Source organism: Coturnix japonica, chromosome 1 (assembly GCF_054131305.1).
Source record: "Coturnix japonica strain WE chromosome 1, WE-NBRP24, whole genome shotgun sequence".
Taxonomy (NCBI): Eukaryota; Metazoa; Chordata; class Aves; order Galliformes; family Phasianidae; genus Coturnix; species Coturnix japonica.
Window position 1 is genome coordinate 11,277,549 of NC_140663.1, and position 13,894 is coordinate 11,291,442.

At 38.4% G+C, this 13,894-nt stretch overlaps 3 protein-coding genes across 15 annotated transcripts in view; 1 reads left to right on the top strand and 2 right to left on the bottom strand.

Annotated features, from left to right (window-relative positions):
* FBXL13 (F-box and leucine rich repeat protein 13) overlaps positions 1-4,405 on the bottom strand; it is a 69,227-nt gene extending 64,822 nt beyond the window's left edge. For 2 of the 4 annotated variants that reach the window (XM_085513155.1, XM_015882634.3), the window contains exons 1-2: positions 4,295-4,405; positions 1,237-1,340 (exon numbers count right to left, since the gene is read on the bottom strand). In XM_085513155.1, coding sequence (XP_085369281.1) covers positions 1,237-1,340; positions 4,295-4,369 — 179 coding nt within the window. In that variant the 5' untranslated portion in view covers positions 4,370-4,405. Of the gene's footprint in view, positions 1-1,236; positions 1,341-4,266 lie in introns of all 4 variants that reach the window. The other 2 variants (XM_032442331.2, XM_085513166.1) reach the window with 2 other exon arrangements.
* ARMC10 (armadillo repeat containing 10) lies at positions 4,237-11,046 on the top strand. 2 transcript variants are annotated; one of them, XM_085513238.1, is made up of 6 exons: positions 4,237-4,327; positions 5,438-5,586; positions 6,543-6,677; positions 7,759-7,935; positions 8,842-8,913; positions 10,224-11,046. In XM_085513238.1, exons 2-6 carry the CDS (start codon positions 5,470-5,472, stop codon positions 10,476-10,478), a joined length of 756 nt encoding a protein of 251 aa, XP_085369364.1. In that variant the 5' UTR covers positions 4,237-4,327; positions 5,438-5,469; the 3' UTR covers positions 10,479-11,046. The 2 variants fall into 2 exon arrangements, with proteins under 2 accessions (XP_085369364.1, XP_015739601.2); XM_015884115.3 differs by lacking the exon at positions 4,237-4,327 and adding an exon at positions 4,689-4,849.
* Positions 11,047-11,913: 867 nt separating this feature from the next.
* NAPEPLD (N-acyl phosphatidylethanolamine phospholipase D) overlaps positions 11,914-13,894 on the bottom strand; it is a 29,051-nt gene continuing 27,070 nt past the window's right edge. For all 9 annotated transcript variants that reach the window (XM_032442334.2, XM_015883672.3, XM_085513204.1 and 6 more), the window contains one exon: positions 11,914-13,167. In XM_032442334.2, the coding sequence (XP_032298225.2) occupies positions 13,042-13,167 (126 nt within the window). In that variant the 3' untranslated portion in view covers positions 11,914-13,041. The remainder of the gene's footprint in view (positions 13,168-13,894) is intronic.

Consider the following 13,894-nt stretch of genomic DNA (forward strand, 5'->3'; position numbering starts at 1 on the left):
ACACAAAAACAAATGACCATGCTTTATTGTTACTCTTAGGGCAGTTTTGAAATACTGCAAAAATCAGAGCTTAATACATTCAATGTAACGTCAACCACTTTCAGTCAGATGATACTATTTTGTTTCTTAATATTGAATTAACAGACATCTCAAATTTTCAGTACTTGGAGTAATGTCTCCTTCTGTTACATATGATGGTATGTCTAGGTAGGTAAACCATCTTTCCATTTTAAAATACAGATGACACATTCAAGAATGAAAATAAATTTTAAAAGCCCACAGCTCATTATTATGTGTTCATGAGAAACATAGGAATGAAATTATTTCTCAAAGTTAAAGGATAAATCAAGTCCTGTTTCAACATTTAGAAAAGACATCATAAACATTAGCAGTAAAATCTCATCATTGTGGTTCAGGCTGCTGACATACCCTGTGATGTGAGGAATTCCGATACACTGTGGAAAGGACACAGTAAGGGCACAAATCTGCATCACTCCCTGCAATGACTTTATCTGTGACCATAAGGTACCAAAGTCAGTCTGAAAGCATTCAGAGTGGCTGGGCTCCAGGCAATGCCTGAGATCCCTTCATAGGTGGGCCTAACGAGTAAGGATCCACCTCCTAAAATGAACCTGAAATGAGGCTCTTCTCAAAACTCAAAGCTTTTCTCATGGCCTAATCCTGATGATATCATACAATACCATACTCAATTACTGCACAGCTCTGACACCTACAAACGAAACTGCATTACTGGATGCATTCTAGCTAGTAAAAAAAGAGGGTACTCTATCTTCTTAGTGACTCGTCAAGGTAAGTGTCAGCACAGCTTGCTCTCTTTCCTCTACGCCAATTGAAGACTTTTTCCCAATATTCAAAAGTTTGAACTGTTTAAAATTTGTAATCTCAGAGATTGTAAATACATCTGAACAATGAAATTAATTACTTATACATGAAAGCTAAACCAGGAGGAGAAACTAGCTTCCACGTGAGCTGTGCATGAGCATTCACTTAAAAAAAGAGTAAGAACATACAACCTTAAATACTCAAAACTAACTCAAAACTCCAAATCCCGTTTTCATGATACTGCCAATATTAGTCTCATTGCATCTGCAGTATCATAGGCCATTAGTATTTACTTTTAACTTGCTGTCTACGCAATAGATGCTGTGACCTTAGGATGTTTAGAAGGCCAGGTTCAACATTATAAACCACATCACACACACATTTAATACATACCATAAAACAGCATCTGTTCCCTTTTCCATTATTTCTCTGAGCTTTTCCTGTAAAAATAGAAGCGGGTCTTCTGGACGCATAACAATTACACCACAAAGCAGAGCCTGAAAAAGAAACTTCAAATTAATGCCTTCGTGGTAACAGTAAAGGATCATCTAGATGTGAAACCATTAAAATAAACTCAAGATTACAAGTTACTTTAAAAATATTGTAAAATAAAAGCAATTTTTTTATCACTTATATTTAATTTCATTTATATCTTTAATAGAATGTTGCATACATTAGAATTTTCAGTTGCCAGTCTTCAAAGAATCAGGTTTAGTAGAGTAATTAAATACATGGTATCTCCACAAATATTCCTACTAGGAATTCCATTTTTAATATGCATCCAAGAAAGAGCATCCATAAGACAAGATAATTTTATTAATCTAATGAAAAACACAATTTAAAGCATGATTAATTCTGTGCTACATAGAGTATGTTGAATTAGGAAGCATGACCAGATATCAATCCTGTAACCAATACAAGATACTGATGATAAGATTTACGAATTTGCATTACATTTTAGCAGTGCTGCAGAATAACTGATGAGCAGTTTTTCTCACCTGTGTTCAGATGTCTTTATCTAAAATCTATAGCTCATTTACTTTTGGATTGTGAGTTCACCTACAGAACTTCTAAATTATATTGATATTTAAAAGCATACGGGTAAACTCTGGTTATTTAAATTAATATTATAAACTAGAAAGCTTCTATTTCCAGGTAAAGATTTCAGAACATGACTATGCATCTTTAATGAGATACTAATTCACATTGAAGCAAAAGATGTTATCCTGGGACTTACTCTCTTGTTTATAGTTCCCTCTGCTGGTTACCAATAAAGTAGCTCTTAACAGCACAAAAGCAGCATCTGAACTTTTAGATTTTCTTCCAGCCCTGACCTTTAAAAACCTGCTTTTCTTTGTCTCAACCCACTCCCCACTACAGCTGTTCTCCATGGTGCAGCTGGATGGTGCTAACTCCCTATGTCTAATTTCTGCCATTCAGAGTCTGGGCTGACCTCTGGGAGTTCATCACTCAGATTCTGACTGCAACTCACTATCATAGAATGGCTTGAGTTGGAAGAGACCCCAAGGATCATCAGGTTCCAAATCCCTGCCACTTATCTTTATTTTTTCCAAACCATTTATTTATACGTATGCATCCTATGGGTAAAAATACTTCATTTTCCAGCATCCATGTCGATTTCCTCATGTTATTACTATGAAACAATGGACCTGTATAAATAACAAAATATTTTTTTAAATAAATATAAAAGAAAGAATTATCTGAAGCAACTTCTTCATATGTGCTGGATCAACTCAATATCTTAATGTAATGGCTTTCTCACAGTGCTGACTCAAATGATTTGTAACTGCAGAGCAGCGTCAGGAGAGAGATCACTAACAGTAATGGAGATTTTTGGCCATGAGAATGTGCTGTTTCTTTACATACCTACAAGACCACTACAATAAAGCAATGTAAAACAGTTTTTTAATGCACAGACAATGAAGGACAACTGTCTTCAGTTTACACACACTGAATATTTGGTAATACTTCTCAACCCACTACTTACAACTTTAACATAAGGTTCTTAATACAAACACAAGTTTCTATGTATACCTTGATAGGGGATTATATTAAGAAAATGTTATGAATCTAACAGTAATGTTGTCATTCATGACAAAAACACCATTTTAATTAATACCTAAACATTTAAATAACTTTCCTCAGAAGCTCTCCTAAAGACACGTTTCCCAAAGCCAAGCCTAAGGCTGCTCAGCTACTCCCCCTCCTGGATCAATCCAGTATCTGTCTGCCATATGAATTCCAGTTACTGTATAAGGCTTCGTTTACGCTCTTTTCTTTTTCCCTTGGATGTGAACACAACAGCTTTCTTTCCCTTTCATGTCCTGAAAGGTCTAACACACAGAATATACACAACAGCCAGCAGGGTGACCTAAACACAGCCTTTGAGGGAGCCTATAAACAGGAGGGGAGCCAACTCTTTGAAAGGGTGGCTAACAGCAGGACAAGGGGAAATGGTTTTAAGCTGAAGAAGGAAGATTTAGGTTGGATGTCAGGGGGAAGTTCTTTACTATGAGAGTGGTGAGGTGCTGGCACAGGCTGCCCTGAGAGGTTATGGATGCCCCATCCCTGGAGGTGTTCAAGGCCAGGTTGGATGGGGCCCTGGGCAGCCTGGTCTAGTATTAAATTGGAGGTTGGTCTCCCTGCCTGGGGTTGGGACTGTTGGAGTTTCATGATCCTTGAGTCCCTTCCAATCCGGGCCATTTATTTCATTTTGCCTGATGTTTTATGGTTACCGATTAAAGTAAATCTGGATGAGATCTGAAAGAGAGAAATCACACAGGAATGAAAGAATCCTACGCAGCCGGGAATCCCGAGTTATTTGGACATGACTATTTGGGCACCAACTGTGTGTGGATCATGTCCAAACCACAACATAACCATAAATGACTTCAGCAAATGTCCACTGTAGAACTTCATATCCTTCTTAATTTTGCGAACATTGACATAGATGTTAATAGAACTCAGCTTCGCTTCAGTGAGCCTTAATGCCTTAAATGAGATATTTAAGACCTGCCTGGACGCCTACCTATGCGACATGGTGTAGGGAACCTGCTTTGGCAGGGGGGTTGAACTCGATGATCTCTAGAGGTCCCTTCCAACCCCTAAAATTCTGTGATTGTGTGATTCTGTGAATACCGAAGCCAGTATCATCTCATTTATCTCCATACAAACCTCTCAAAGAAATAACAATGACAAAAAATTACTTGTTGACGTCATTGAGCACCAACACCTAAGAAACATGAAAAGGATGAAAAGATCTTATAGAGTGATTTTATAACTGGTTCTTTCCCTTAAGAAACAGACTGGGGAAGAATCCTGAAGCCCACAGCCCGTCATGCTGTGGCACAGCCCCACTCTACGCTTCACAGAAGCTCCTTTACTCCTGTCCCATCACTCCACCTGAGTCCGGCTGCTCGGCGGCCTTTACCTCGTACACCCGGATCAGGCCGTGCCGCCTGAGGTAGTCGCGGAGCTCGGGGCCGCCGCCGCGTGGGGCCGCCATGGCCGCAAGGCGTCGCGGTCTCGTAGCAACAGGCTGAGACGGAGGTGCTGCCCCGGACCTGCCCGCCCCGCCCCGCCCCTTCCAAACGCGTTGGTTCACCGTGAAAAAGTGAAGGCAGCGAATAGCCCTTGGGGGTTGTTTGTGCCGGGAGAGGGACTGGGGAGGGAGTGTGGTGTATATCCAGCACTGTGCTTTGTTAAGATGTCGGTACTTTCACTTTGTTGTTGTAAAAATAAGCCGAAGGAGGAGCCGCACCACACGGGCTCACAGGCCGGGCCGGAGCCGCAGCCCTCAGCACGGCGGGGCGGCGCCGGATGCTGCATCGGCTTCCGCGGGAGGTAAAGATGGACGAGCGGCCCGGCCTGAGAGCGGCCGTGCTGGGGGTCGTGCTCGGAGCCGGCGCCTATTACTGCTATTGCCGATGGCACAGGGCGAAGGGACGAGCGGGGCGGCGGGGAGAGACTCGTGTGCCGCCCTCAGGTGAGGAGGGGCCGGTGAGGATGTGGAGTGTCCTTCTATGGAGATATTCAATACCCGGCTGGACGCCTACCTGTGTGACATGGTGTAGGGAACCTGCTTTGGCAGGGGGGCTGGACTCGATGATCCCTAGAGGTCCCTTCCAACCCCTTTAATTCTGTGATCCTGTGAAACATAGAGCACGTTCGTGTTTGTGGTCGAGAGAGGTGATCCTCCCCTCTGCTCTGCCCCGGTGAGGTCCCATCTGCAGTGTTGTGTCCTGTTCTGGGCTATGTGGTTCACAAAAAACATGGAACTAATGGAGAGAGTCCAGTGGAAGGTCATGAAGTGGGGGCCTGGAGCACCTCCTGTAGGAGGAAAGGCTGAGAGCTGGGGAAGAGAAGGCTGGAGGGGGATCTCAGCACTGTGTATAAATGTCTGAAGTACAGGAGTCGAGTCACTGGGGGTAAAGTCTTTTCAGTGGCGTGCAGCAATAGAACGAGGGCAATGGGGAGAAACTGAAGCAGAATTGAAACTCAACTTGCTAAAAAAGCATTCACTGCAAACTAAGTGAAATATCTCAAACTTGGTGTTATTTAATTTTTTTAACAGTGAGGGAAGAAATTCCTCCATCACCCCACAGCATGGATGCAGATGCTTTACAGAAGCTTATTCATTTGCTCAAGGCCACAGATGATCCATTAATTCAGGAGCAAGCTTTAATCACTCTCAGTAACAGTGCTGCCTTCTCTGTAAATCAAGTAAGTGTTGTTCTGTAGAAAACAACAGCATTTCGCTACCAGTCAGTATGGAAAATGAAGGGTGCTGTTTTGCTTAAGAGTGTCACAAGATTGAGAGCTGGGTTAACCCGTGTTCTAAATCTTGTGTTTTATGTTTATGCTTTAATTTCCTGCTAGTCCAAGGAACGCAATTAACCACCCTCACAAGATTTATCTGTGCTTCATGCTTGTATACATTAAATGTACTTAAACACTGTACAGTGTCCTGTATTTTCAAAGTGCTCTAAATATGTATCTTTTCTTGCCTTTGGTTTTATGATGTTAATTAAAGGGTTGAATTTGATACAAGTTAAATAATCTCAGGATCCAATCTGAAATCTACTGAAATATTTTAAAGTAGCTTTTATGTTTACAAAGCTATGTGCCATTTGCAGCAGCTTCCCTGCTGTCTGGCTCTCTTTGATTCGGCTGGAAATATGATGCAGAAAAGCTTTATCCCTAAGCAGGACTGTTCATAATTCCAGTTGAATTAAGATTCCAAGTCAAAGTGCAGCACAGTGATTACATGTCTTACTATTACCAAGCTGTATCGAATCCTTTTTCAGTTTAGCTCAAGCAAAATATAACAGATGTTATTCTGCCTGCTTTAAGAGCTTTGCTTAATTTGCAAGCTCTTCAAAATTCTGATTTTATGAGCAGCTCTTCCGAAGGATGTACCCTGTTGGTGTCTGTCAGGTGAAATTCCTTCCCAATGCGATTTTGATACTATGAGCGGGTGGCAGTTGTAAAAGAAGCGCCACAGTTCATTTTTGAATGCAGTCATAATACAAAAGATAACTAACGCTTTAAACAGAGTAGCCTGTTCTGAAAGTCTTCATTCACACAATTCGCTTTGCACTAAAACAAACTTTGAGTGAAGCTTTCAGCATTTAATATATAATCTGCAATGATCTTTTTGAGTACCTTTTATGTTTCAGGATATAATTCGAAATCTGGATGGCCTTTCTGTAATTGGAGGGATGCTTTTGGATTGTACTCCCGCAGTTAAAGAAAAAGCATTAAATGCACTTAATAATTTGAGTATGAATATTAAAAATCAGGAAGAGATACAGGTAAGTTTATTACAGGGAAAAAATAAAAGTAGCTGAGATGCGGGAAATAGTGTGGGGCTTCCTGTGTATTTTTAAAGTACAAGGGAGGATGCTAAAATGTTTTGAGGTTAGAACATCAGTAAGCTCGTGTAATAAGATGGGCAGCATTCTGAGCTTCACATGACACTCTAGGCAAGGGAACTGGAGAAAATGGTTAATTGATCCCTTGGGCTTGTCTGTGACCCACTTCTCACTGTGGTGCTTTCCTCTTAGAAGAACCGTCTGTAGTAACGGTGCTAAGTCCTGCTGATAAATACAGTAAATAGTACAGATGAGATGGGACCAGCCATCAAAAAAAAGCCTCTTCTGGCATTATTTGATCAAGAAGTGTCCAAGCAGTGAGATTTTTTGGGAAGCATCTTCATTAGTTTGATAGAAAGACGCTTTGATTACACATTCTCATTTATAGCATCTTTAGTGCTGAGCAATGTTTTTTAAAGTACTGCTTGCCCATGGCACATATTTATATAGGCATGTAGGTAGAAAACAACGCCTTTGACGAAAGCAAAGTGATTTTTTTTTCTTAGTCAGAGCTCCAAAGTTCACAGTGTGATGTCATTCAGAAGAAAATTGGGTAGATAATAGTTGTAAGCATCAGTTGTCATCACCATTCCCAATTACTCCAGTGAACGGGCCACATACTTGGAAGGAAGGATTTCATTTCAAGCCTTACTTGGCTTGTTCTGAACATTTAAGACCTTACTTGCTTTAAGTAGGTGATTTTTAAAATAACTCCTTGAAGTAAATGCACCACTTCTGAGATGGTGTCAAAGCAATTTGAGTTTTCAGAGTAATTGATGCTTCAGGAGTTAGGGAATATAAGTCTGGCCTGCTTCTATCAGCCCACAGTATTTGTATGCATTAAAAATGAAACAAAACATAAGGGCTTGTTTCTAAGTACCTTGATCAGATTATGTATTCAACAAGCAGTGTTCAGTAGGTATTTACGCTCCTGTTGCTAGACTGTTGATGCTATTTGTGAATAGAAAATCTGCTTGCCTCAAAGAAACGTCTTTCCTTTTCATCTCCTCTTTTTCCCAAGGTATATATTACGCATGTTTGTAAGAATATTGAATCAGCTCCTCTGAACTCTGATCTGCAGCTAGCTGGACTCAGATTGTTGACGAATATGTCTGTTACCAATGACTATCATGATAAGATGATAAACCAAATTCCATGCTTTCTTCATTTGCTTTCAGAAGGATCTGAAAGGACACAGGTATTGGGTACTGTATTGTTGAAATGCATGTATTTATTACTTACTCCACATAAATCCAGGAAGAATGGAGAGAGGGAAGGAAGAGAATCTTGATAGTACAATCACTGGGCTAGAGCTGCAGCAAGCAAAACCCTATTGTGTGCACAGCTGTTGCTCTCTTCATTTGCTACAGCAGCTCTAGAGTTCTGCTTACCAAACACTGCAATCACACAACAGGGCAAGGAAGATCTAGATCTGAAAGGCTGCATGGATATATGAAGTCATGGGCTATTCCATTGATATTAATGCACTGAACTGTTCTACCGGATCAAAAACAGTTTTCAGAAATACAAATTTCCACTGAAGTTACTACACATACTTTAGTGAAATATAATAAGTAGTATTGGTTTCTTTCAGCATTTATATAAAAGATTAGTGCCACAAGGTCCAGGAAAGAACAAAGTTGTTTTTGTGTGTGCTTTGATCACGTTTTAAGTGCTTGTTGTTCATTTTTTTCCTCTGAATCCTGCTCCTTATTGCTTATTCTTGAGATTAACATCTCCTTTCACAGTCTCACCTCCCATCTTTAAAATACTAAGGAAGTTCAGTCCTACATTTCAAACGTATATAAGCCTTGCTGATGTAATTGTGTGAAAGCTTAAAAACCATACTCTATAATCTTCTGCTGACCATGTTAAAAGAATTATTTTTATGACTTTCCTTGCTTTAGTGAAAAATACAGCTTCTATGAAAGAAGGTGAGAATTTGTGTTGGGAGACTTATCAGAATAAAGGAAACCAGAAGATAGTGGACTACACTAAAAAGTTGTGCGGTAGAGTGACATGACAGGGTGCCAGGGAGTGCTAATGTCTGCTTACACATTCTGGTTCTGGAGACTGCAATGCACGTACATGTTCCTCATTTCAGATACAAGTTTTGAAAGTCCTCGTGAACTTGTCTGCAAACCCAGCCACAACAAGACATTTTCTTAAAGCTCAAGTAAGGTTTTTGTTTGTTTGTTTTTTAGCATTTACTTACGTGTGTGTATGTAGGTGTGTATGTGTAATACGTTTAAATTCTTTTCTAATCCAATTATACATGTAACTCGGAACTAAAACTTTAGTAAGTACCTGGTTCATATAAGTAATTAGAAGTATACATTCTTTCACAGGTTAGCCTTCTACATTGTGGTATATTACAGATTACATTACTTGTAAATATATAGAGCATATGCACTTGAAGGCACTTGGTCATACTTCCTGTGCAACATTCCAGATCATAGGATCACAGAAAAGTTTGGGTAGGAAAGAACCTTACAAATAGTTCCAGCCCCATTTCTGTGGGCTGGTTGCCACCCACCAGTAGGTTGCCAGGGCCTCATCCAGCCTGACCTTGAGTATATCCAAGGATGGGGTATCCACGGCTTCTCTGGGCAGCTATGCCTGTATCTTACTGCCCTCAGAAGGAAGATGTTTTTCATAATGTCTAATCCAAACCTCTTTTAGTTTAGAGCCTAATAGCGGCAAGTTAGAAAAGCCCATTCGCACTTTTCCTTTTCACCTTTTCGACTGCTTTACTCAGAAAATCAAATTCCACTGTAATCCCCACCTCTTTATTCAAATGCATCCATAAATCCTTTTCTCTAGGCACTATAAATTAACTTTTCCAATGCATTACTTATCTTCATGGATAACTTTATCTGACACTTCCCACTGCTGGCTTAGCATACACATTTATTTCAGTTACATCCTTCGCTCATACCAAAAACAAAAGGTTTGAGGCTGGAACAGTTCTACATCTTCTTCCTCCTCACTAAAATCTGTTAATTAAAATATGCAGTGGCTGATTTAAAAAGGAAACTTCTCTTTTTATTTTTGAGATATTTCCCAGAAGCTGAGCTATCTAGATATTACTGGGTATTCATGACTAAAACAAGATTAGGGTAGGCATATGTTCAGTCCTCTGTTAAAAGTGTATCCTGTTCAGTTCTATCAGAGATGTTAACAAACATTCAGATCACCACAGAAAGCAAAAGCAGGCTCTTTTACAGACAGAAAGTTTCCAGACCACTGTACTTTAGAAACTGAAAGTGTAAGTATTAATTAGCCTGTGACACACATCTTTTCAAAAGAGTAAACCTGAATGCTGTGCAGGTTTCCTGCATGATATCTCAGCATCTGGTATTTCATAAGGTTTCTGACCTATGTAGTTTAGGTACAGATTTCTTCTTCTCCATTTTTTAAAGTTCAATTTAGCTAGATGTACTTAGCGCTGATGATTAAGTATGGATTATTTATTTAACATCCTAGATGCCATCACTGCCGTTACTCTTTGACAACTGTATAAACAGAGATATTCTGCTTAGAGCCCTGGTATTTGCAGCAAATTTGAGAAGGAACATGAATAATGAAGATAGCATCATGACAGAGGATGAATACAGTGAAGACTCGGTTTTCAGCATGCTCTGCAGGGATTCTAAGACATTTGCTCAGAAGCTGGCATCGTTACTGCATCACCCTGACACAGATGTGAAAGAGCAAGTTGTGAGAATATTAACACAGTAGTAATTCACTAGTGACTGAAAAATATCTAATCTCAAGATTAGATATAAAAAAACCAATTCTGAATATTGCTGTAGTACTTGGCACAAATCAATTGCAAGAGACTCTGTAGTAAATACTGTGCAGAGTATAACAGATTTCTTGTAAAAAGCAAGATATGGAACGGGTTACTTAGCACTGAGAAACCACTATTCAGCTGGCATGTGTAAATAGAGGGAGGCACATTTTAAAGCATGAAAGCTTTACATGTACAGTGAACATTTAAAATTCATGAATAAAGCCCATCTAAATGTTCTTAATGCCAGAATTTTTGTGCCTTTAGATATTTACAGCTGTTGAATAAGCCTCTATGTAATAATGCATTAAAGATTCAGCAATCAGAGCTTAGTTGTTTATATTACTCTGAGACCTGTTAAAAAGCTGCAGGCAAATATTAGAAAATCTGAAGAACAGCACCAAACTGTCACCGACTTCCTGCAGAAACAGTATTGTCAGAAATACAAATTATGTAATATAATCTATTAATGAAAATAATGCACATTAAAGTTATGTAGTCATGCGTTTCCACCTATCTGCTCAGAATATTTTCATGTGTTTAGTACATCTATTCCATGACCTGGAAAATACAACATATCTGTGTCTTGATCAATGAATGGGTAAGGCCAATTAATCTCTACAAGTAGTTTTAACTCAATAGGAATACCATTAAGGCAGAAATTAACATGAATCCCAAATAGAACTCTGTCAATCACTGCACTTACAGTGAACTTTTCTGTCTCCTTCCCACTGGAACCAGTCCATTTTGCAATACACAAGTTATATTATAATCACTTAATACAAGAGTAAAAAACCTAAAAATCAGTTGACATCTTTTGAATAATTAGTTTCTGTCAACTGCCAAAGGATACGAATGAATTCAAATGACCATTGTCCTCTTTATCTAAAACACAAACACTGCATTGTTGCTTCAGTCTCCTTCTTCTGGTCTATATCCATTTTAAAATCTTTTCTTCACAGAATAATACTGCTGAGGTGTTTTGAAATAATGCGAGACTCTAATGTGTCTTCGTGGAAGGGTCTTAATTATTTTAAATCTCCTGCCCCACACCTGGTGGAATCTTATCAACACCGAGCAAAACAGCTGTCACTGTTCTACATACAAATATTGTTACTGACATTTAAGGCTCTGATCCTTGTAACGTAGTACTCTGATATTTTGCTGCTTATCTACATATAACAGGTACTCCTTCAGTTTCATTTTTTTCCTTTCTAAAATACAGAATTTTATGGAATACAGTCTAATAGTTTTGAAATGAAAATTGAGTTTTAATAATGTCCTCCGAAGATATCCAGCAACTTGATCTCTTCTAAAGCTTACTTGCAGCATGAGATCTCCTTGACTGCTTTGAATTAGTTGACAGAAGTCAGTGCCTAAAAATCCCAGGGAATTTATTGTTTTTATTGATCTTGGTCGAGTACAAACATAAAACGTTAACACACAAAAGTAAGAAGAAATTAAAAATCACAAATTACGTATGAGTTAAGGAACAAAACAACCACAATTTTTACTTTTAGGTTTTGGCAACAATAGGCTTTAATTCTGTAAGTGAGCATGGCAATTTGATACAGACACGTTTAGCCAAGTTTTACAATAGCAAGTAGTTTTGTAGTCTCTTATTCAACCTTAAGATTATAAGGAAGCTATAAGAAAAATTACCACAGCCCTTAAGACTTTTCATTTAAGAAAAGTATTTAATTGGCTAATAGTCAATGCAAAGACAAGTGCCGCTAATGGATTCTTCCATTTTATGTACAGTATTTGACAAGAAAATTATTTTAGACACGTTCAGGCCTAACTTAAAAACATTAACAATGAAAGTGCACAGATACTGTGGACATCGTTAAGCATTACACATGGATATTGCAATATTGAGGTGCTTTCTCTCTCTGCTAAAGGCACATTTCTTGAGATCATCTTAAAATTCCACTTTTGTGGTTCCTCAGTAAATGAAAATGTAGGAGCACACAGTAAAACAATTTTCCTGTGCTTGTGCTTTAATAACAGACATATTGGGAGATGCCCCATTAATATTGTGAAGCTACCGAGGAACAGGATGTAATTTGAAAAATCAATGATTAACGAATGAGACATAACAATGAAGAATTAATTGTCAGCCATTCATTATGAGACCGTGTCCTGTTCTGAAGGTATTATTGCTGTCATAGGCAAGATGAAGAGTTTAAAAAAATACAAACAAAAATGTTTATCACTGGTGTACGTAAGAGATGAAACTGCAAGTTAAATCCAAACAGTATCGCACATATTAACCAGTGTTTGGATCACCTCCCAAAATTTGTAAATAATAAAATGAATATAACTGAACAATGAAAACAAAAACATCAGTAAAATGAAATCTGTATGAGAACTTCAGTTATGAAGCTGACAATCCTGGAATCTAAAAATCCAATTAACTCAATCTACTTTGTAAGTACATCAAATTAAAGTTTGCAATATTAAATACTCGTTCAAATCAAACAAGGCTTACAAGGAATTGCTGCTGGTTTACTATTCAGACCCATCGTTTGTCCTCAAGTCCTGTGACTCTCCGTGGTTTAAGACAAAGAAGTCTTCTTTTTTCAAGCCGTATCTTTCAAGAGCTTCATTCAGTTTAACTGGAGGATCCAAGTAATACTGGAAAAATAACAATAGAAGGAAAAAACATCACATTTAGCGGGCAAGAAAATAGAAAGGAGTATTATCACTCTAAAATACCACTTTACGTATTAGCTATTACCTAAAAAAGGAAAGGGAATACATTTGTCAAATTGAATCAAAATGTTTTGTTTCATTTTTAGTTTTCAAAGAATAAGAACACTGATTTACACTCCTCCAGTATCTCATGAAGAATATCTTATCCAAAATTCGGTCCTTTACAATGTAAACAAGATCTCATAGAAGCAGAAAGTCATTAGTCATTCCTAGCACAGAGAAGGAAATGCGAACAGGCAGTAGATGGCGCTTTCTCACATTAGTAAAACAAAGTTTAATGTTTACAAAACAGTGCTATTTCAATATAGTAAATATAACGTTCAGAGGAGCATTATTTGCAATGTTTTTTAAAAGGCATCTTATGGAAGAATATTCCAGTTTTTGGTGTTTTGAAGTAACTGATCTGTTTTTTAAGCATTAATGACAGAGCATTAAAAGCATCTCAGATAGAAAACCTTATGAATCAAGCAAACAGAATCAGAAGGAAGTTACAAGACATAATAGTGCAACTGTTACAAAGAAACTTCAGAGAAGAGAAAGTTATTGAAATGCCAGATTACAGACTAACTTTCTTGTCTGGTTCAATCTTTCTTTGCCCCGTGACTTCCATTTTAGTGGTTTTGGTTGGTTGGTTGTTTTTAAATTTATG

What these genes read in the sequence shown, in the direction of transcription:
- ARMC10 (XM_015884115.3), top strand. Translation starts at nt 4,714, where the DNA reads ATGGACGAGCGGCCCGGCCTGAGAGCGGCCGTGCTGGGGGTCGTGCTC. An exon ending in CTGCCTTCTCTGTAAATCAA is followed by an intron (nt 5,587 to 6,542) that starts GTAAGTGTTGTT and finishes TTTATGTTTCAG; the next exon opens with GATATAATTCGAAATCTGGA. An exon ending in GACATTTTCTTAAAGCTCAA is followed by an intron (nt 8,914 to 10,223) that starts GTAAGGTTTTTG and finishes TTAACATCCTAG; the next exon opens with ATGCCATCACTGCCGTTACT.